This window comes from Eleutherodactylus coqui, chromosome 9 (genome assembly GCF_035609145.1).
Source record: "Eleutherodactylus coqui strain aEleCoq1 chromosome 9, aEleCoq1.hap1, whole genome shotgun sequence".
NCBI lineage: Eukaryota > Metazoa > Chordata > Amphibia > Anura > Eleutherodactylidae > Eleutherodactylus > Eleutherodactylus coqui.
Window position 1 is genome coordinate 156,515,936 of NC_089845.1, and position 22,558 is coordinate 156,538,493.

Consider the following 22,558-nt stretch of genomic DNA (forward strand, 5'->3'; position numbering starts at 1 on the left):
CACAGGAAAACCTGTGGTGTGAACGGGTACCTGTTTTCAGAAACTGGGGGTTGCTCTCTCTCTGTTGCTGGGACTCAGTCCTTCACATCCACACTCCAAATGCTACGGGATGTCGTTCCTCCGCTTCCATCTTCACCTACATGGAATCTAAAGGTGCTTCCTTGTGGCTCTGTGTTAGAACTCTCTTGGTCCCAGAACAAGATTGCACTCACAGGCTGAAGATAGAACTCCCTTCCGCTCTCAAACACTCACATTTCTAACCTCACTTGAACCACATGACACAATAGAATAGATACATACAGCGGACGGAGCTATTCAGACGCTGCAGCTGTACAACACACATACAGAAAATGACAAAACAGGCTTGCAAAGTGTGACAGGCACTACAAATATGCCCCATTCTACATGGAGGTACCCCAAGAGTGAGTTGGAATCTTCTGTTTCGGTGGGCAAGAAGGCGCCAGTATATCTTTGAGCATTTTGGCTGGGTATGTTACTGTGGCTGGGTATGTTGTCAGCTTGCAAGATCCCCCAATGTTAGGATATTATTTATCAGCCTTTCCACAACTGAACATAAAATAGTCTCACAAAGCTCCTCAGCCATTTTCCCTTCCTTTGAGGCTACATTAGACATTGTGTATTGGTTGGTCTGTAACCTTCTGCCTGCATATTAACATTTTCCACACCTATTCAGCAATTTCAGCAACCTGATTGGCTGTTTGGTGAATCAGCCAACCCAAACAACCAATCAGGTTGCTGGAATTGTGAATCAGTCAACCCAAACAACCAATTGGGTTGCTGGAATTGCTGAATAGGGCAGAAGTGGTGTGGAAAATGTTAATATGCTCCTCCCCCACCAAATCCCCACACCACCTCTTTTAAATCTACTACGTCAGCGTCCTGGTGACACCTAGTGATGGGAGGACTGAACTGACAGTCAGGCAGGGATTGGTTATTGAAAATTTCGGTTTTTAAAGTTATGTCCTTCTTCTACATAAGAACTGATGTTACTGCGCCCTTCTTCCGCAGTCCCAAATCATTCGCTTGTCAAAAATTTGATTATGAGGCGCTGGGTCACCATGTAGGTGATTACCAGCCATGGCTTCCTAGCTTAGTAATCACTCTCCAGCGCTTCTGGGGGATGCACACACTGACGTCAATGTGCGCACTCATGATCCTCCTCCCTTGACCTCTCCACATTGGTTCCTCAAAAGGACAGGCACACAAACTAATGCCCTCCGCAGCAACAAGCGAAGGAGCTGCGGTGCTTTAAAGAGCAAGAGAAGGTAAGAATATTGGTTTCATGGGTAGCTCTATTACTACTGGGTCAATATTTGAGACACTATCACTATTGAGGCTAATGTGGGGGTCACTATTATTACTGATGCCACTGTGGGGATCACTATTACTAATGCGCACACAGTTGGGGGTCACTATTACTACTCAGCACACAGTGGGGGTCACTATTACTACTGAGGCCGCTGTGGGGGTCACTATTACTACTGAGGCCGCTGTGGGGTCACTATTACTACTGAGGCCGCTGTGGGGGTCACTATTACTACTGAGGCCGCTGTGGGGGTCACTATTACTACTGAGGCCACTGTGGGGGACACTATTACTACTGAAGCCGCTGTGGGGACACTATTACTACTGAGGCTGCTGTGGGGTGTCACTATTACTACTGAGGCCGCTCTGCACATGGCAGCAGGCAGCATACCTCAAGCCGACTTAGGGCATGTTTACATGTGGCAGAAATGCTACAGAATGTCCACAGCATTTCTTCATCCAAAAAAATAGTCAAAATCCGCACCATTGGTGCGAATATAGATTGGAAATCAGCCGCAAATCAGCCTGGTCAGAGGCAGCGCTGGTCAGATGAGAGCCAGAAGCGGGGGAGCGCTGACTGCGGGAGCCCAATGGAGGTGGTGAGGGGGAGCGGCGCATAGTATCAACTGGTAATTTCCAGTTTAAAAAAAGCACCAATAGTATGGATTTTGACTGTGTTTTTGATGCAGAAATGCTGCGTAATTGCATCCCTCTTTTTTTATACAGCCCTGTACTTTTTATAACGACGGAGGTGAAATCATACGGTGTGATCATCTCCGCCCCTGACCACACACCTTTGTCCAGCTTTGATCCTGGTAAAATCTGGTCACCTTAGGATAGGTGATAGACGTCAGATCAGTGAAGGTCTCATGACTGAGAGCCCCGCTGATCTTGAAAACTGGGGTGCAGTGCCCCCTCTTTGTCCTCATTGCAGACTCACTGCGCCCCCTCAATACTGTGGAGACTGAATGGAATGATGGTCTAGCATGCATGAAGCCACTGGAAATAGCTGAGTACAAGCGCTGCACTATCTCTAGCAGTCCCACTGAAGATGAATGGAGCCGCATCGCTCATGCGCAAAATTACAACTTTTTGTGCCAGTAGATAGAAAATTTGGCTAAAAGAGTTTATGATTTCCCCCCTTTAAACATTTCTTACAAATGTTTAAAAAAAACAAATGAAAGAGAGGAGGAAAATAATAATCTTTATTTATATAGCGCCGAAAACATTCCACAGCGCTTACAAAAACAGAGGATACAGAAAGACAAAAGTACAAAAACCACGCTTACATAGCAATCAGTTGATTGAGACAATAGGGGTGAGGGTCCTGCTCCAACAAGCTTACATCCTACAGATAATGGGGTGATACAGAAGGTAAAGGGCTGGAGATGTGCACGGTATGACGAGGTGGAGAGTGAGGGATGCTAGACAATGGTCAGACATTTAGCCGTATAGCGGCTGAATCTGTGTGACTGCAGGGCGTGGTTGATGGCAGCTAGCAGGGATTGCAGTCAGTCGGACAGGGTGCATGTTATCAGGGGGGTACAGAGGGGTTTTGTTTAGGGAATATGGTATAACTCCATGAAGAGGTGCGTTTTTCGAGCATGCCTGACGTTTTGTGAATCAGGAATTGCCCGAATAGTTTTGGGGTAGTGCGTTCCAGAGGACCGATGCTGCTCTAGAGAAGTCTTGGAAGTGCGAATGAGAATTTCGAATTAATGTGCACTCAGTCTGATTTAGTTAAAGCGGAGAGCCCGGGCTGGGTGATGGACTGAGATGAGGGAGGCAATGTAGGGCAGCGCAATGCTTTGGAGGGCTTTGTGGATGAAGGTAATGAGTTTAAATTGAATTGTTTTTAACGGGCAGCCAGTGCAGTGACCGGCACAGGGAAGAGGCGTCCAAGTAGTGGCTGGACAGGAAGATGAGCCTGGCTGCTGCATTCAGGATGGATTGGAGAGGGTAGAGTCTGGTGCAGGGGAGGCCGATCAGCAGCAAGTTGTAATAGTCTACCTCTTTTAATGCACCCCAAGACTTTATCTGCCTTTGCAGCAGCTGACTGGCATTGGTTACTCCAGTTTAGTCTAAAATCCACTAGTACCCCCAGGTCTTTTTCCATATCACTTTTCCCTAGCAGTACCCCATTTAGTGTATATGGGTGACATCCGTTTCTCCTACCCATGTGCATAACCTTACATTTATCAATATTGAACTTCATTTGCCATTTTTCAGCCCAAGCCTCCAGCTTATCTCGGTCCGTTTGTAGCCGCACATTGTCCTCCGTTGCATTAATTATATTGTATAATTTTGTGTCATCTTCAAATATTGATATTTTGCTGTGCAGCCCCTCTATCAGGTCGTTGATAAACATATTGAACAGAATGGGGCCTAATACTGAACCCTGTGGCACCCCACTAGTGACTGTGGCCCAGTCAGAGTATGAGCCATTTATTACCACCCTCTGCTTTCTATCATTGAGCCAATTCTTTACCCAATTACACACGGTTTCACCCAATCCGAGCGGTCTTATTTTGTATATTAGCCTATTATTAGGCACGGTGTCAAATGCTTTAAAGAAGTCCAGATATACAACATCGATAGACTCTCCCAGGTCCAGCTTAGAGCTTACTTCATCGTAGGAGCTGATCAGATTTGTCTGACATGATCGACCCTTAATGAATCTATGCTGGTGAGGAGTTATTCTGTTGTTCTCCTGGAGGTACTCGTCGATGGCGTCTCTCAGAAACCCATTGAAATTTTTTTCTGTTACTGAAGTGAGACTTACCGGCCTGTAGTTACCAGGCTCACTTTTGCTCCCCTTTTTGTAACTTGGAACCACGTTGGTAATGCGCCAATCCAATGGTACAACACCGGTCTTGATAGTGTCTAGAAATATTAGATATAGCGGCCTAGCTATCTCATCACTTAGTTCCCTTAGTATCCTTGGGTGTATTCCATCTGGGCCTGGCGATTTATCGATTTTAATCTTCTTTAATCAGTTCCGCACTTCCTCCTGCGTTAGGTATGAGATATTTTGGAGGGGTTCCTTTTATTCCCCTGCATTTCGTGTGGCATTTCCTTTTCGTTTGTGAATACGCTTCCTGTGCTCGGAGCTCCAATTCTCTTTGTTTGTTTCTCATGCTCTGTGCATTTATGTAGAAACATTGACACAAATGTCTCAGTTAGGCTGCCTTCATCCTAGCGAGAAAATCGTGCGAGATTTGTGCATTGCGAGATACGCAAATATGAACCCCATTCTTTCGAATGTGTTCATTCACATTAGCTATTTTTTCCTGCATGGCAATGGGAGAACTATGCGATCCTCTGCCGTGGCTGTGACAGCCGCAGCGGGGATTCCCTTCAACCCTGCATTAACGCAAGGCTGTTTTCACATAAAAACGCCTCACATCTACAGGGCTTTCACATGGTGGCAAGCGCGATGTTGGGCCGTGAATCATGGCGCAATATCGCCCTTGCCAGTGTGAAGGAGCCTTTACAGCAAATGTGGAGCGATATGCTGCATGATACCATACGGAAACTGTATGCCCACTCGTATCACATCTAGTATCCAAGCTAGAGGCAGCCCAACAGTATACTAGAGCCTCCATGCCTGCAGGTATCACATCTTGTATCAAAGTTAAAGGTGGTACAACAGAGTACTAGAGCCTCCATGCCTGTATCACATCTTGTATTCAAGCTAGAGGTGGTACAACAGGCTAGTAGAGCCTCCATGCCCCTCGTATCACATCTTGTATCCAAGCTAGAGGTGGTACAACAGGCTAGTAGAGCCTCCATGCCCCTCGTATCACATCTTGTATCCAAGCTAGAGGTGGTACAATAGGGTACTAGAGCCTCCATGCCTGTCCATATCACATCTTGTATTCAAGCTAGAGGTGGTACAACAGGCTAGTAGAGCCTCCATGCCCCTCGTATCACATCTTGTATCCAAGCTAGAGGTGGTACAACAGGGTACTAGAGCCTCCATGCCCCCCCCGTATCACATCTTGTATCCAAGCTAAATGCGGTACAACAGGGTACTGGAGCCTCCATGTCCCCCGTATCACATCTTGTATCCAAGCTAAATGCGGTACAACAGGCTAGTAGAGCCTCCATGCCCCTCGTATCACATCTTGTATCCAAGCTAAATGCGGTACAACAGGGTACTGGAGCCTCCATGTCCCCCGTATCACATCTTGTATCCAAGCTACATGCGGTACAACAGGGTACTAGAGCCTCCATGCCCCCCCATATAACATCTTGTATCCAAGCTAAATGCGGTACAACAGGGTACTGGAGCCTCCCTACAAGGGGTCAGCTCTCCACAATAAATGATGCTTTTGCTCTGATATTGTATTCACTTACTTATATCAATGTTACAATCACACAGAGAAAGTTTCATTCCATCCGACAACTTCTAGGGGACGGATAGTTTTTTGCCAATGTGCGTACAAAAAGGACCCAGTCCACTTAGCTCACCGGATCTCTTCTAGTCCTCTGCTGCTCTTTGCATTTCTCCATGTGTGAGGGGATATCGTCCATAGTAATGACACATCCTATGACTAATGGGCAAGAGCTGCATATAGATAAAAGTCTGCACAACCAACAAATAAATTACATGTGAAGGTGGGCAATGCTCCATGGCTGCAAGAAATACAGTAACAAGCAAGTGCTTCAGCGCCCGACACACTTAATATATGCAAACACATGCATAATGGGTTTTTGTACTAACCACATAAAAATGCAAGGTTATTAATGAGCAATTTGATCAAATCCATGTATGCCCATCTGCCACATCACGGCGAACCTTAATGCAAGGGTACCTAGCTCTATAGATGCCTCGATTTAGGCTAAAAAGCTTTCACATAAATGGGAAAGCTGGGTACCTGGCTTATATACTATCACTGAACCACCAGGGACAGATGGGAAAATGGAGTGCATGCATGGCAGGAGTGTAGGCAGCCACTCCAATACAAATGCATTGATCAAATCGTGCCCCTTGGATTTTTATGCAGTTAGTACAACGAACCATTATGCATTTGTTTGTAGATATTTAGTGTGTATGAGAGCTGAAGAACGTTTGGTAATAGGCAAGCGCTGACCGAACAATGGGACAAAGGGATGGGTGTAACAAGCTGTGAAGGGGTATTCCCAATTGGAACTTTTATGGCATATCAATGGAGTATGCCATAGAAGTCTAATTGGTGTGGGCCCCGCCTATGGAACTCACATTTATCTTGAGTAAGGATGAGCGAGTATACTCGCTAAGGCATTACTCGTTCGAGTAATGTGCCTTAGCCGAGTATCTCCCCGCTCGTCCATTAAGATTCGAGGACCGCCGCGGCTGACAGGTGAGTCGCGGCGGGGAGCAGGGGAGAGCGGGCGGGAGAGAGGGAGAGAGAGATCTCCCCTTCGTTTCTCCTCGCTCTCCCCCGCAGCTCCCCGCCCCACGGCGGCCCCCGAATCTTTAAGGACGAGCAGGGAGATACTCGGGTAAGGCACTACTCGCTCGAGTAGTGCCTTAGCGAGTATACTCGCTCATCCCTAATATTGAGTTTAGGCCCACACTACTCCCAACCCAAGTTAAAGGGGTTGTCCCGCTGCGAATTCAAAAATTATTTTTTTGTACATGCCCCCACATTGTTCCCCGTTTAAAACAATCCCTGTGTTAGTTTAAAAAAAAAAAAACGCTTACCTGCATCCCCGTTCGGGCAGCTTCTTCTTTTCTTATTTTAAAGATGGCCGCCGGTCCTTTCCCAAGGATGCACTGCGGTTTTCTCCCATGGTGCACCGCGGGTCTTCTCCCATGGTGCACCGTGGATTTTCTTCTCCTGTTCTGCGTTCCACTGCCGATACAGCCACCTCCTTGGCTGATCGGCAACACGTGATGGAGGCGGAGCTACGATGACGCAGAGAAGAGGGAGGAGCCAGCACGCAGCTCGTGAGCCTGGAGGGAGACAAAAAAAATATCCTGCGGTGCGCAAGCGCGACTGTTCGTGCGACTAAGAAGCAGCTTTAATCGGCGCCATGGAGACGGGGACGCCAGCAACGGAGGAGGTAAGTGTATAACTTCTGTATGGCCAATATTTAATGCACGATGTATATTACAAAGTGCATTAGTATGGCCATACAGAAAGTGCTTAACCCCACTTGCTGCCGCGAGACAACCCCTTTAATTAGGTGGTTGGGAATTACAGAAACAGCTGAGCAGGCAGCACTTCACTGTTTTTGAAACTACCATAGAACTCAATGGGATTTACAGAAACATTGTAACACAGCAAGATACTCCGATTCTGCGGCTCCTGCGCTATAGAAACAGCGCGACTTGCTACATTATTTACGCAACTCGGGTTGACTTCTATGGGAGTTATAAAAACAGCATAGCATAGCCAACTTGGCTGTTTCTATAAATCCAGACCAACCGTGGCCTTTTATATCCTGCTTGCTAGCGGATTCACTGCATGGCGCAGCCTACTCCATTGTTTCCATAAATCCGTATCATACCTGGGTTTTGACGCATCATTTGCTATAGGATTCACCCCTGTTTGGGCTTTAAAGACTATGTCCAACTTAGCAACCAACAGTTTTTCTTTAATCATTTCTCCAAACCATCAAATATCTTTTTTTAAAATTTCCTGCAGATCTGTGTGTCTCTATGGCAACAGACTACAACAAATCCTGTGTAGTCTGAGACTACTTCCACACCATGTCTGCAGCGTAGGTTAACTGTACATGCCGGCAAAGTTTGTTTTTTTTTGTCTGACATCAAAATCAAAAGTATATAAAATTATACATTTTTTCCATTTATATAGAAGTCAATAGAAAGAACGCGAGAACAAAATCAGTGATTCTCAGTTTTAATAATAAATCTCTACCATATGTTATCACATACAGCACTGAGCTCGGATCTTATCACAGATGGAATGTGGTTGTATCCCTTGCGGTAGGCAGATGATCCCCAGTCCTGTTCTAATCGTTCATACATCGGTCAGTCGTGAATCTCGGTGGGTCGGGCTCATGTAACGATTTACACAGTCTCCTGAGCCATGCGGTAATCATAGACACTTCCCCTCTCTGCAAAGCTGTGGCTTTGACTCTTTATAGGCATTGGTGTCTTATCACTCACATTGTGATCGCCATATCCTCCACCACCTGGAGTGTGAAGGGTAAATATGTCCTGGGGAGGAAAAGGAGAATTACTCATGGGTTTTGTTCACCATAATCAAAGCAATGTCCCAGGTGTGGTGAGGACAAAAGAACACATTTGGTGGAGCTGTTGCTACCGTGTTTCCCCTGAAAATAAGACCTACCCCAATAATAAGCCCCACTCGGATTTTCAAAGTTGGATGGGGGGCTTGAAATAAAAGCCCTCCCCTCAGAATAAGCCCCAGCTACGCTACATGAGGGGGAAAAAAAAGAAATGCTCAACTAGCAGGTGCCATCTGGGTCCCTCCCACTGGTCTCTGGAAGTTTCCGTGCAGTCCTCAGCGCCAACTGAGCATCATTTGCTAGTAACGGTTTTGTAGATTGCTCTGAATGATTCTTGAACGCTGCGGCTCAACCAATCAGACCTGCCACTCGATGAACCAATCACCGCATCGAATGGCTGTGATTGGTTCATTGAGCGCTTCAATCTGAGCAATTGCTTGCTAGAGTTGGGTTTTCAAAAATTTGCATAAGACAGGGTCTTATTTTCGGGGAAACGCGGGATCTCTCTAAGGTCTACAATAGGGCCAGAGAGTCAATATAGGACATGAGGGGTCTTGCCTTGTTCAACCTTGAGTCACATCAATGCAAAGCCACCAAATTTACCAATTCCAGACCAGAGGCATTCTGTGAAACTCCTAGGTCTCAATACAGATTCTGTGACATGGACCCCACCACCCATGTGCTATTTATACTACTGGTGTCTTCTTCTTGGACAAAGGGGCATTTAAACCCCATGAAGCACCAGGGGCCGGGGTGTGACTTCTACAGAAGAGGACTGAAGGCAGCTCATAAAATCTGGGCAATAGTGCAATGTAAATTCATACAGATTAGCCCGTTACTCTCTTACCCCAGGTTCTAATGATACTGATGTCTTTCCTCCCAGGTTAATGGTTTTCCCTTCAGTTCGATGCAAGAGGTTGAGCCCAGGAGCACCAGGAGAGCCATCTAGAATTAATGTGACAAATATTATAAGACAGATAAAAGGTACCGTAGTTGAAGGACTATTCCCATCTTAAAGGGTTACAGCAGGATCACAAGTTACCCTCTATCCACAGGAGAAGGGATAACTTACTGATCAGTAAGGGTCTTCCCGCTGAGACCCTCACCGATCGTCTTTGGATAGGGGATAACTTGTGATCCTGGTACAACCCTTCTAAGCATTTATGGCATTCCCACAAGAACCACCTATTAGGGGAACAAGTGCCCAGAGACCTTTTGTTCACCAATTCTCATTATTTTTCATTAAAGTCTATCAGAGCTAATGACCCCGTACACATTAGTGTTTAATTGTTTGAAACCGCAAATGGGGCCGGATGACACTCTGATGTAAATGGCGTTGGCTCAACTTTATGCGGAAAAAAATATGTCGGCACAAAAGCAGATCGGGACATAGAATTTTAATACTTGATCCTTTTATCCCATGGGAGATAAGCCGGCACCAGAGCTGTTTGGCTGTGACTTGCCTCTTTAAACATATAAGCATTCAGCTGACCAGAACATCCATGTGCATGAGGGAGCTGGGGACACAGTCTTCGGATGAACGATCATTTGGCCAACAGCTGTTGAAGATGTATGGAGGCCTTTAAGAAACGAGCTGAGCATTGGAGCATGGAGTATGAGCTGGGTAGTTCCTGTTCTCCAAATAGATTGGTGAGGATTCCCGAGATGGGACCTGGACATATCAGGTATGTAGGGTATATCATGCATATATGACATAAAGGCTTAAGATGGGTAAATACTAGAGATAAGCGAGCGTACTCGGAAAAGCACTACTCGCTCGAGTAATTTGTTTTATCCGAGTATCGCTGTGCTCGTCCCTGAAGATTCGGGTGCCGGCACGGAGCGGGGAGCTGCAGGGGAGAGCGGGGAGGAACGGAGGGGAGATCTTTCTCTCCCTCTCTCCCGCCCGCTCTCCCCTGCTCCCCGCTGCGACTCACCTGTCAGCCGCAGCGGCACCCGAATCTTCAGACCCGAGCACAGCGATACTCGGATAAAGCAAATTATTCGAGCGAGTAGTGCTTTTCCGAGTACGCTCGCTCATCTCTATTAAATACCCCTTTAACCCCTTCATGCCACAGGACATAAGTTGACATCCTGGGCACATGATACTAAACGAACCAGGTCACACACTTACTTCTGAGCTCGAGCCATCCCAAAGAATGAGTCGCACCATCCCACAGGCGCTGTGACTGATAGCCAGTCTCCTAGTGAAACAGCAGGAATAGGTGAGAACACCAATCCTCCCTGTTAACCACTCATATACCACGTTCAATGTAGATCGCGGCATGTAAAGGGTTCATAGAGGGAGCACACACCCACTGTGATGTCATCGGCCCTCCGCTATGTAACCACGAAGGGCTGATGGGTTGTCATGGCAATTGGATGCTTGACAATAGCATCTGGGCCTAGTGCAATGCATTAACATAGCTTTTCTGGTTCAAGTCTACTCTAGGGTCATAAAATAAAAATAGTAAAGAAAAAAAAAATACCTTAAAAAGTAACAAGAAAGCCCATTTTTTGTGAACTTTCCCCTCTTTGTATAAACAGAAAATCCCACATATTTGATATCATCGTATCTGTAACATCCTGTGCAATAAATTGAACACACTATTTATGCTGCACGGAAAAAATTGTAAAAGAAAAAAAAGTTAGTTTGTTAAATTTGCCTCTCCCAAAAAAATGCAATAAGAGTAATAAAAAAAAGGTATGTACCCCAATTTTATTGTACCTATAAAAACTACAGCTCATCAAGCAAAACACAAGCCTTGACAGAGCTCAGTTTGTGGAAAAATAAAAAATTGCGGGACTTTGAATGAAAAAAAAAACTTTTCCAAAAAAGAAACAAAAAAGGGGGGAGGCTTTTATAGTGCGAAAGTGGAAAAACCTAAAGTTTTTGTATTGTCGTTAATTGTACCAACTAGCAGAAAACATTTATCATGTCACTTATGTGGTATGATTAACGCTTAAAAAAATATATATATACACAATTGCAGTATTGAGGTGTTTTTTCTCCCTGGCCTCCAAAAAGAATTAAAAAATCTTGCAATACATTATATGTACCCAAAAGTAGCACCAATAAAAATTACAGCTTGCCGTGCAAAAAACAAGCCCTCATACGGCCGTGTCAACAGGAAGGTTTTGGCTTTTGAAAAATAGAGATGAAAAATCCCATAAAAATCATCATGCACTTAGGACCAAGATAGGCCAGTCACCAAGGGGTTAAGGTAATAGGGCAGGATGAAAAGGATCCTCCATAAGGTCACCTCGGATGCCGTATGGTTGGAACACCCTTCGTTCTGTGAGAACTGACAAAATGACAGGTTCTCTGAACAGCAGCTCCCGAATGACTCCATCTCCTCCACAAAACCTGCCCCGACCGCCGGAGCCCGGGCGTAACTGGAAGCGCTTCAGGACTACCGGGTACCTAGAGAAAGAGACATGAGGTCAAAGAGCTTGTAGGGGAAACATCGGGCACCAAGGTTTCAGTTATGTTCCAACTGCCTTGTGATGCATCCTCATGGGGATATGGAGTAAACTATTAAGAGTCTAAAGCAGTGTTTCCCAAACTCCAGTCCTCAGGAACCCCAACTGGTCATGTTTTCAGGATCTCCTATAGTAAGAACACTTATGGCAATGTCTGAGGCACCGACAATAATTACATCATCTAAGCAATACTGAGGAAATCCTAAAAACATGACCTGTGGGGGTCCCTGAGGACTGGAGTTTGGGAAACACTGGTCTAAAGGGATTGTCCTTTTCTAAATGTGTCTGTGGGGTGGAGCTTCTAGATGTGTTCACTGAAGGCTTCCACCAATCACTATCACCGTTACTCACCAGTGACTACACAGTCACATACCAGGCCAGTCAGTTGTGAAGATGTAGAAGGAGCTGCTAAATTATGTAAATTAGAAGTGGTGGAACATCAGATGAAATTCATGAGGTGCCATTGTGATTAACCCTTTAACCCCTTAACGACTGCCCCATCGGGAAACTACGTCCTCAGAAAGTGGGCCTTAATCCTAGAGGACGTAGTTTTATGCATCCTCTTTGGATTGATGCCCACTGGCCTGAGGACGTGACAGCTCCATGCTGTCGGTGCCCGCAGGTAGCCGACAGCATGGAGCTGTCATCCCAGGATGCGGGCAGTCCCCCCCGGCATTGCGATCGGCGCTAGCCAATGGCTAGCGCCGATCGCAAAAAAGTAAAGAAAACTGTCAAAAAAGTTAGTTCTTCAGCTGCCCTGCTGGATCGGCTCCACCAGGGCAGCTGAAATTACTTACCCGGCTTGTCGGCAGTGTCCCACGGAGATCTCGTCCTCCCGGACCCGCCGGCGGCCTTCTGCGCATGCGCGCCAGGCGATGACGTCACGCGCATGCGCAGAAGCCCGGGAGCCCCCGGCAAATTTAAAATCTCCTGGCTCCTGAAGGTAGCCGGGAGCCAGGAGGTGTTACCGGGGACCGCTGTGAGCGGTCCCCGGGCCCGCGATCGCCGCTATCGATTAGATAGCGGCGATCGCGAAAAAGTTGAAAAAGTAAAAAAAACGTAAGGTTTCACCTCCCCTCATGGATCTGATCCATGAGGGGAGGTGAAAATACTCACCCCCGGTCCTCTGCGATGTCCCGATGTCCCGGGACCTGAAATCCCGATCTGCGCATGCGCGCCCGATGATTGACATCGGGCGCGTGCACAGAGGGGCTCGAGCCCCGGGAAATTCAAAATCCCTCTGCTTTTGGCTGCCATGTGTAGCCAAGAGCAGAGGGATGTCACTGGGGACATGATCACTGTCATCCAATGGATGACAGTGATCATGTAAAGTAAAAAAAAAGTGCAAAAAGTTAAAAAATAAAAATAAAAAAGGGGTAAAAAGTAAAAAAAAAAAGTGCAAAAAGTTAAATAAAAAAAGTTTTAAAAAGTTGAAAAAACTTGCGTTTCATCTCCCCCCACGGATCATATCCGTGAGGGAGGATGAAATGACGTACCTAAGGCCCGCGGATTTATCCGCGGACCTTACCCCAGCTTCTGCGCACGCGCCCGTCGCCAATATGGCAGGTGCATGCGCAAAAGCCGTGGTAATTTAAAATCTCCCTGCTCCTGGCTACAAAACTTAGCCGAGAGCCTGGAGATTTCACGGGGGGCCGCGGTGAGTGGTTCCTGATCACGTGTTCGCCGTTATCCAATGGATAATGGTGATCACGTAAAAGTAAAAAAAAGGTGAAGGTTCATCTCCCCTCACTGATGCGATCGGTGAGAGGAGATGAAACTTTTTGCCGGAGGCCTCCGTATTTGCGCCCCGACACAATCTTCTTCCGTGAACTTTCCCGGATTCTGCGCATGCGACCGCCGGCAAAACATCGGACACATGCGCAGGAGTCGGGGAGCCCAGGAAATTTAAAATCTCCTTGCTCCCAGCGACCAACGGTCACCGAGAGCCTGGAGCAGTGACGGGTAGCCTCGTTGAGCGGTCCCCGGTCACGTGAAAAAAAGGTAGCGATCTACCTTAGGCCGGTCTCACATGACCGGATAGGAATTACGGATTCCGCATGCTTCTGATCCGCGGTAATACACAGATCAATCGCATTGGATTACCCAATTCCACTCACAGTGGGTCGGAATTGCGTAATCCACTCGCAGAAAAGAGAACGCAGCAGGTTCTATTTTACCGCGGATATCCACAACATAGAGGCCATTGTGCTCCATGGTCACGGATATACCCGCTGCCCATACGCAACTACCTTGTATACGGGCTGCAGATACCCGCGTCATCGCTAAGCGACGGTGCGGAAAATACAAACAAAAAAATATATATATACTGCGTATGACCGCCTGTGTGAGTAGGCAGTTATGCGCAGTACATTACGCGGCCGTACGCAGGGTCACAGCCGGGCTCACAGCTGGGATCCTCTGCGGGCCTCCGCAAGCAGATTCCACCTACAGCCATGTGAGCCCGGCGTTATTCAGACCGCTACCTGTAATACGCAATTTACAAGAAGCCCCGGGAACGCTCACCTTCCTGCAGTTCCAGGAGCAGCTTGTTGAGCGCCTTCTGTGTGAGACCGCCGCATCTCATTAAGCTTACGGAGACTCACGAAACGCTACTTTTTACACCCCATACCCGCTACTGAGGTCACAAAATACCCCTAAAAAGCATGAGAGGAGGGAGGATACCGGGTTTTATTGCCCCATGTACCCATCCCAACCAGCCTCCGTAATTACCCTTGTCTTTGGAAATATTACACAGTTCACATTATTACTTTTATCTAACATTTGGGTAACGCCGAAAAGGGCGGAGCGGTAGGGGTGTGTGTGTGTGTGTGGGGGGGGATATTTTTTTAAGGTGTCAATTTTTATTCCGTACAAGTGGGCAATGGGGCCTGGAATGTATTCAGTTGTGCCCTGCAATCCAACGGGTGTTCCCTCCATTATAGGCCTTGCCATGTTTCCTGTAAGTAGATTAGGGCCACAATGGGTATGTTTCTGAACACGGGACAAACGGGGGTATCCATTTTGGGGTGAAAGTCTTCATTCCTATGTACACTGTACAAAAAAACCTGTTTTTAAATTGACAAAATTGCCAGAAAAATGAAAATCGTAATTTTTTCCTTCCGCTTTGCTTAGATTTATTCAAATACTGTGGGGTCAAAATACGCAATACACCCCTAGATGAATTCATTAAGGGGTCTAGTTTTTAAAATGGGGTCATTTGTGGGGAGGTTTTATCGTTTTGGACGCTCAATGGCTCTATAAGTGGGCAATGGGGCCTGGAATTTATACCGTTGTACCCTGAAATCCAACGGGTGCTCCATCCATTATAGGCCTAGCCATGTGTCCTTTAAGTAGATTAGGGTTACAAGGGGTATGGTTCTGAACACGGGACAAACGGGGGTATCCATTTTGGGGTGAAAGTCTTCATTCCTATGTGTGCTGTACAAAAAAAACTGTTTTTAAATTGATACAACTGCCGAAATAATGAAAATTGTAATTTTTCTCCTACTGCTTTGCTTAGATTTATTCAAAAATTGTAGTGTAAAAATACACAGTACACCCCTAGATAAATTCGTTAGGGGGTCTAGTTTTCAAAATGGGGTCATTTGTGGGGGCTCTCTGTCGTTTTGGCCGCTCAAAGGCTCTACAAGTAGGCAATGGGGCCTAAATCACCTTCATGCTAAATTTCTGTTCTGAAAGCCACCGATTACTCCTTTCATTTTGGGCCCCGTTGTGCATCCAGAGAAAATATTAGGGCCACAATAGGTATGTTTCTGAACACGGGACAAACTGGGGTATCTATTTTGGGGTGCAAGTCTTCATTCATGTGTGTGCTGTACAAAAAAAGCTGTTTTTAAAATGACAGAATTGACAAAAAAACGAAAATCACAATTTTTTCCTTTTGCTTTTGCTTGAATTCATTCAAAAACTGTGGGGTCAAAATGGGCAGTACACCCCTAGATAAATTCGTTAAGGGGTCTAGTTTTCAAAATGGGGTCACTGGTGGGGGTTCTCTTTGGTTTTGGCCGCTCAAGAGCTCTACAAAAGTGCTATGGGGCCTAAAACGCCTTCAAGCAAAATTTATGTTCTGAAAGACACCGACTACTCCTTTCATTTTGGGTCCCGTTGTGCATCCAGACATAAGATTAGGGCCACAATGGGTATGTTTCTGAACACGGGAGAAACGGGGGTATCCATTTTGGTGTGTAAATCCTCATTTTCATGGGCTCTATAGGAAAAAAATATGTCTTTAAAATGACATATTTGCAAAAATATGAAATTTTATTTTTTCTCCTCTAAATTGAATTAATTCCTGAAAAAAACTGGTGGGGTCAAAATACTCATGACACCCCTCAGTGAATACATTAAGGGGTGTAGTTTTTAAAATGGGGTCATTTGAGGGGGTATCTATTATTCTGACACTTATGAGCCTTTGCAAACTTGGTTTGGTGCAGGAAAGCAAAGTGTTCCTCAAAATGCTGAAAAGTAATGTTAAATTTGTATGTCCTCTAAATGGTTAAAAAAAACACAAAAGTTTTTCAAGTGTGCATTCAGAATAAAGTAAACAGATGGAAATATATATCTTATCAAAAATTTGTACAGTATGTTTGGACATATTTGAGCTATTACGGTTGAAAATGTGAAAAAATGACAATTTTTTCAAAATTTTTCCAATATTGGTACTTTTAATAAATATACACAAATTATATCGGTCTCTTTTTACAACCTAAATGAAGTACAACATGTGGCGAAAAAACAATGTCAGAATCACTTGGATATGTAAAGCCTTTATGGAGTTATGCTACGTTGAACGACGCATGTCAGATTTCCAAAATTTGGCTCCGTCACTAAGGCGCAAACAGGCTTCGTCACTAAGGGGTTAAGGTTGATCAATGGAAGTTATGACTTTTATTACACTAATTGCCCTGAGCACAGGACCACTACACCACTGACAGCGGGCCAGAGGTTCAGCTAATTGACAGGGACCCCAAGTGGCAGACCCCTTCCCCTCTAATGATCAACTATTGATGACCTTATTGTGAGTATAGGTCATTGATAGTAAATACCCAAGATACCCTTGCGAAGTGTTAAGGCAGCAGAATGCAGACCTAAGTGCACACTCATAACCTGAGGGTTTCAGGTTCAATCGCCGCATGGGTCAGGTAGCCGGCTCAAGGTTGACTCAGTCTTCCATCTTTCTGAGGTCGGTAAAATGATTACTCAGCTTGGTGATGGGGTAATAAACAAAATTACCTGAAAGCGCTGTGGAATAAATTGGTGCTATACAAATAACAAGTCCTTCCCCACCCTTTAAACCCTGTGCTCCCGATTTCCACACATCCTCCATTTCCTCATTATTCCCATATCAGTACGGTATAATTTGTATTTCGGTCTCTGGAACCTTCTTTTTGGTCTGTCCTACACTCCCGTGTTATTCCACATACCGCTTCTCCAGAATCTCCGGGTCCGTAATGCGGGTGTTGGTCATGTGACTATGAATGCCACTTCTCCCATCCCAGTGTGGACCAGCCCCGGCACCACCAGCCACCGTCTCATAGTAGCCGACATTCTGGTTACCAAATGTGATGTTGTTCATACAACCCTGGAGAGAATTAAAAACCATGACAATGATGTCACCGAAAAGACATGCCGACAATGATGTCACCGTATAGACGTGCCGACAATGATGTCACCATATAGATGTGCCGACAATGATGTCACCGTATAGACATGCCGACAATGATGTCACCGTATAGACATGCCGACAATGATGTCACCATATAGATGTGCCGACAATGATGTCACCGTATAGACAAACTTATAGCGGTCATCCTTGGTATCAGTTCATATTGAGCAGATTAGATTTGTCAACAGTCACCCCTCCCCCACCTTGCGTTAAGTTGAGTTGAGTGGCTGCTCATTAGTCGGCACATGAACACTTCTGCTCCACTATATTGCAGTCTGGCTTGCTGTATGCTACCGGGGTATATGGCGATTAAGCCCTCCCAGCAGTACATATCTTGTATCTGGCTTCCTTTCTGTGAGTTGTCTTTGCGCATTTTTCTCACTTTTTTTGTGTATTTTTGCTACCAAAAACTGCTTACATTCACGTTTTTCAGCCGCACCGGCATGCTTTTATGTGCGCAAATACACTGCACATTCAAAAAAAGAATACAGACAGGCCCGTTTTAATGGTGTAGAAATACGCAGGTTTCCTGTGTATTTGCGCTTGCCCATTAACTTCAGTGGCCCATTGTGGTGCGTAATACACACTAAAATAGGTCACGCCTCCTATTTCTCACGGAATCGCACATTGCATGACAAAATACGCTCATATGAACAAACCCGTTGGGTTCCACTCACTGTATATTATGCTGCACAAATACGCCCGTGTGAACAAGCCCTTACTATACACGTACAACCGTGCCTCTGAAGGCAGCTGTAAGGCTGATGTGGCCCTCGATGAAAAGGAGTCTGACCCCCTCGTGTGAACGTACCCTTAGAGTCCTCACACGACTCAATGGGCTGCGGTGCCGGATCTTCATACACTGTGACACCTAACAGTTGATGCGTCATCAGAAGTCTCACCTGAGAAGCTGCACAAACTTGAAAGGCCTTAAAGATGACATCAACAATCCTCTGTGATGTCAGCACATTGCCTCCCACAACCGCCGCATCAGAAGAGGGGTCCAGAATAGATCCTTTAGGGATGATGACCCGGATGGGCACCAGGCAGCCCTGAAAAAATAAACAAAAGGCAAAACATAAAAGGGGTTTAATAGAACTAGAAAAATAATGTTACTTTACTGCACAAACAGTGCCACACCTAGCCACAGGTTGTATGTAGTACTACAGCTCAGTTACATTTACTTCATGAAGCATAGTTGCAATACCAGAGATAGCCTATGGACCAGTGTGTCGCTGTTTCTCGAAGAAAGCAGCCATGTTTTCCTAATTTAGTACAACCTCTTTAATAATCAGAATAAGTTACTGTTACATGTGGAGAGATTTGCCAACAGACCTGATTAAGGGGAATATCTTGGCCCACCATACAGCGAAGACAGTAAATGAGGGCAGAGAGGGTGATGGCTCGAGGGGCATTACAATTCCCATAGACTTCAAATCCGGAGTCCGTAAAATCAAACACAGCGCTGCCCTGCGACACAATGGAGAGCGGTTCATATTGTCATCCGTACAATTTCCGACTTCTTACAAAAATTCCAAAACATCTGCACCCTACAGGTGCACACAGGAATTACAATTTATTATTACATAGGTGATTTCTGGAGACCGACAGACTTGAGCGCAGCCTGAATTGTACAATAGCGTTCAGATGTGTTAAAAGCAGATTCAGTACATTAAAAAATTGGAAATCTGTTCAAAAAAGGAGTTAAAAAAAATTATAACCATTTTTATACCTTTTTCTCATCCCTGAACCTGCGATCTTCTAATCTCCCAGATAATACACTGCAGTACAGAAGCACTGCAGTGTATTATCTCTTAACTTTCACATTACAAGCCATGGCAGACCCCGAGTCCACTGTATATATCACATCCCACTTTCTGTTAACTTCAATCCTAGCAGTTAAAATCAACTTACAGCATGAAAGGGGTAATCTCTAGAGATGAGCGAGCGTACTCGCTAAGGCAAGCTACTCGAGTGAGTAGTGCCTTATGCGAGTACCTGCCCGCTTGTCTCTAAAGATTCGGGTGTCGACAGGGGAGAGCGGTGAGTTGCAAGAGTGACCGGGGGGGGGGGGGGGGGGGGAGCGAGTGAGAGAGAGGTCTCCCTCCCATTCCTCCCCGCTCTCCTCCGCCGGCACCCGAATTCTTTTGGGACGAGCGGGCAGGTACTCGCATAAGGCACTATTCGCTCGAGTAGTTTGCTTTAGCGAGTACGCTCGCTCATCTCTAGTTATCTCCTATCCTGGCTGTTGTAGTGTGACCCTTGCTGTCAGTCACAATGCGGGCTCAGCTCCTGAGAATATGCCATCTAGATGCCATAAACATACAGCATTTCACACTACTTGCTTCCCTCCCATGACATACATGAACGTCATGGGTCAGGAAAGATTGAAGCCCTATCATCAGAATAGATCATCAATAGCTAATCAGCTGGGATCTGCTACTTGAGACCCCCCTTGCCAATCAGCTGATCACCAGAGCCTCTGTTCTAATGTACAGAGCAGTTTTGCTGCTGGTAGCAGACAGCTCTTTGCGTTGTGCAGTGGCCTGGAGTGGTACTGCAGGCTGAGTCCTATTCAATTTAAATGGGAATAAAAAAAACAAAAAAAAACAAAACACTAAAACGCTGTATTTTTTTCTTTGTTTAAATTATTAGAAATATATCAAATTGAACAAATATTACGGAGGCTCTCTTAGTAAAAAAAAAAATAATTATTAAACAGCTAAAATAGAAAAGAAGACATACCCTGTGCCTCCCCTGCCTTCAGATCTATTCCATTTTATCAGCCTGAAGAAGAACCCGAGAGGTTCTAAAGCTCGCTGTAACATCATGTATTTGTGTTAGCCATTAAAAGGTATATCTACAAGATCACGTGGTTTCTCTTGCTGGGAACAATCACATTTTCCCCCTGCCTCACTGACATTAGATCAGTATTAATAGTGAATACTACACAAGGAAATGTAAATGAGACCCATAGTGACAAAAGTATTAACAAAAAAAAGCAAATTACAGCACATTAGAGTCTGTATTACCTCTTCCTTGTTGATCTTCACCTTAAGCTTGATAGGAGTCCCGTCATCCATATAATCCACGGACTCCACCTCCAGTGCGCCAGTCTGTAGATCCCACCGCTCAGCAAAGTCCCGCAACATGTCTCTCACCGCCACCTCCGCATTAGCCTGCGTGGAAAGACACACAACAAGGGGGACGATTTATAATACTCTGGATACCAGAATCATGATGCCAAACTTCAAATTTTCTGGCTTTTAGGCTACATATCCTTTTCAAAAACTGAACATGGAATAAATTTTATAGTAGTTATATTCTTGTACATAGCAGGCAGTATTATAGTAGTTATATTCTTGTACATAGGAGGCAGTATTATAGTAGTTATATTCTTGTACATAGAGGGCAGTATTATAGTAGTTATATTCTTGTACATAGGAGGCAGTATTATAGTAGTTATATTCTTGTACATAGGTGGCAGTATTATAGTAGTTATATTCTTGTACATAGAGGGCAGTATTATAGTAGTTATATTCTTGTACATAGGAGGCAGTATTATAGTAGTTATATTCTTGTACATAGAGGGCAGTATTATAGTAGTTATATTCTTGTACATAGAGGGCAGTATTATAGTAGTTATATTCTTGTACATAGGAGGCAGTATTATAGTAGTTATATTCTTGTACATAGGAGGCAGTATTATAGTAGTTATATTCTTGTACATAGGGGGCAGTATTATAGTAGTTATATTCTTGTACATAGAGGGCAGTATTATAGTAGTTATATTCTTGTACATAGAGGGCAGTATTATAGTAGTTATATTCTTGTACATAGAGGGCAGTATTATAGTAGTTATATTCTTGTACATAGGAGGCAGTATTATAGTAGTTATATTCTTGTACATAGGGGGCAGTATTATAGTAGTTATATTCTTGTACATAGAGGGCAGTATTATAGTAGTTATATTCTTGTACATAGAGGGCAGTATTATAGTAGTTATATTCTTGTACATAGGAGGCAGTATTATAGTAGTTAAATTCTTGTACATAGGGGCAGTATTATAGTAGTTATATTCTTGTACATAGAGGGCAGTATTATAGTAGTTATATTCTTGTACATAGAGGGCAGTATTATAGTAGTTATATTCTTGTACATAGGAGGCAGTATTATAGTAGTTATATTCTTGTACATAGGGGGCAGTATTATAGTAGTTATATTCTTGTACATAGAGGGCAGTATTATAGTAGTTATATTCTTGTACATAGAGGGCAGTATTATAGTAGTTATATTCTTGTACATAGGAGGCAGTATTATAGTAGTTAAATTCTTGTACATAGGGGGCAGTATTATAGTAGTTATATTCTTGTACATAGAGGGCAGTATTATAGTAGTTATATTCTTGTACATAGAGGGCAGTATTATAGTAGTTATATTCTTGTACATAGGAGGCAGTATTATAGTAGTTATATTCTTGTACATAGGGAGCAGTATTATAGTAGTTATATTCTTGTACACAGGATCAGTATTATAGTAGTTATATTCTTGTACCTAGGGGGCAGTATTATAGTAGTTATATTCTTGTACATAAGAGCAGTATTATAGTAGTTATATTCTTGTACATAGGGACAGTATTATAGTAGTTATATTCTTGTACATAGGAGCAGTATTATAGTAGTTATATTCTTGTACATAGGAGCAGTATTATAGTAGTTATATTCTTGTACATAGGAGCAGTATTATAGTAGTTATATTCTTGTACATAGGAGCAGTATTATAGTAGTTATATTCTTGTACCTAGGGGGCAGTATTATAGTAGTTATATTCTTGTACATAGGAGGCAGTATTATAGTAGTT

General features: G+C 44.5%; 1 protein-coding gene across 2 annotated transcripts in view; it reads right to left on the reverse strand.

Annotated features, from left to right (window-relative positions):
* Positions 1-8,161: 8,161 nt before the first annotated feature.
* OPLAH (5-oxoprolinase, ATP-hydrolysing) overlaps positions 8,162-22,558 on the reverse strand; it is a 48,238-nt gene continuing 33,841 nt past the window's right edge. For both annotated transcript variants that reach the window (XM_066578721.1, XM_066578722.1), the window contains 7 exons: positions 20,731-20,877; positions 19,034-19,168; positions 18,601-18,750; positions 17,457-17,614; positions 11,793-11,953; positions 9,377-9,474; positions 8,162-8,497 (listed from right to left, as the gene is read on the reverse strand). In XM_066578721.1, coding sequence (XP_066434818.1) covers positions 8,348-8,497; positions 9,377-9,474; positions 11,793-11,953; positions 17,457-17,614; positions 18,601-18,750; positions 19,034-19,168; positions 20,731-20,877 — 999 coding nt within the window. In that variant the 3' untranslated portion in view covers positions 8,162-8,347. The remainder of the gene's footprint in view (positions 8,498-9,376; positions 9,475-11,792; positions 11,954-17,456; positions 17,615-18,600; positions 18,751-19,033; positions 19,169-20,730; positions 20,878-22,558) is intronic.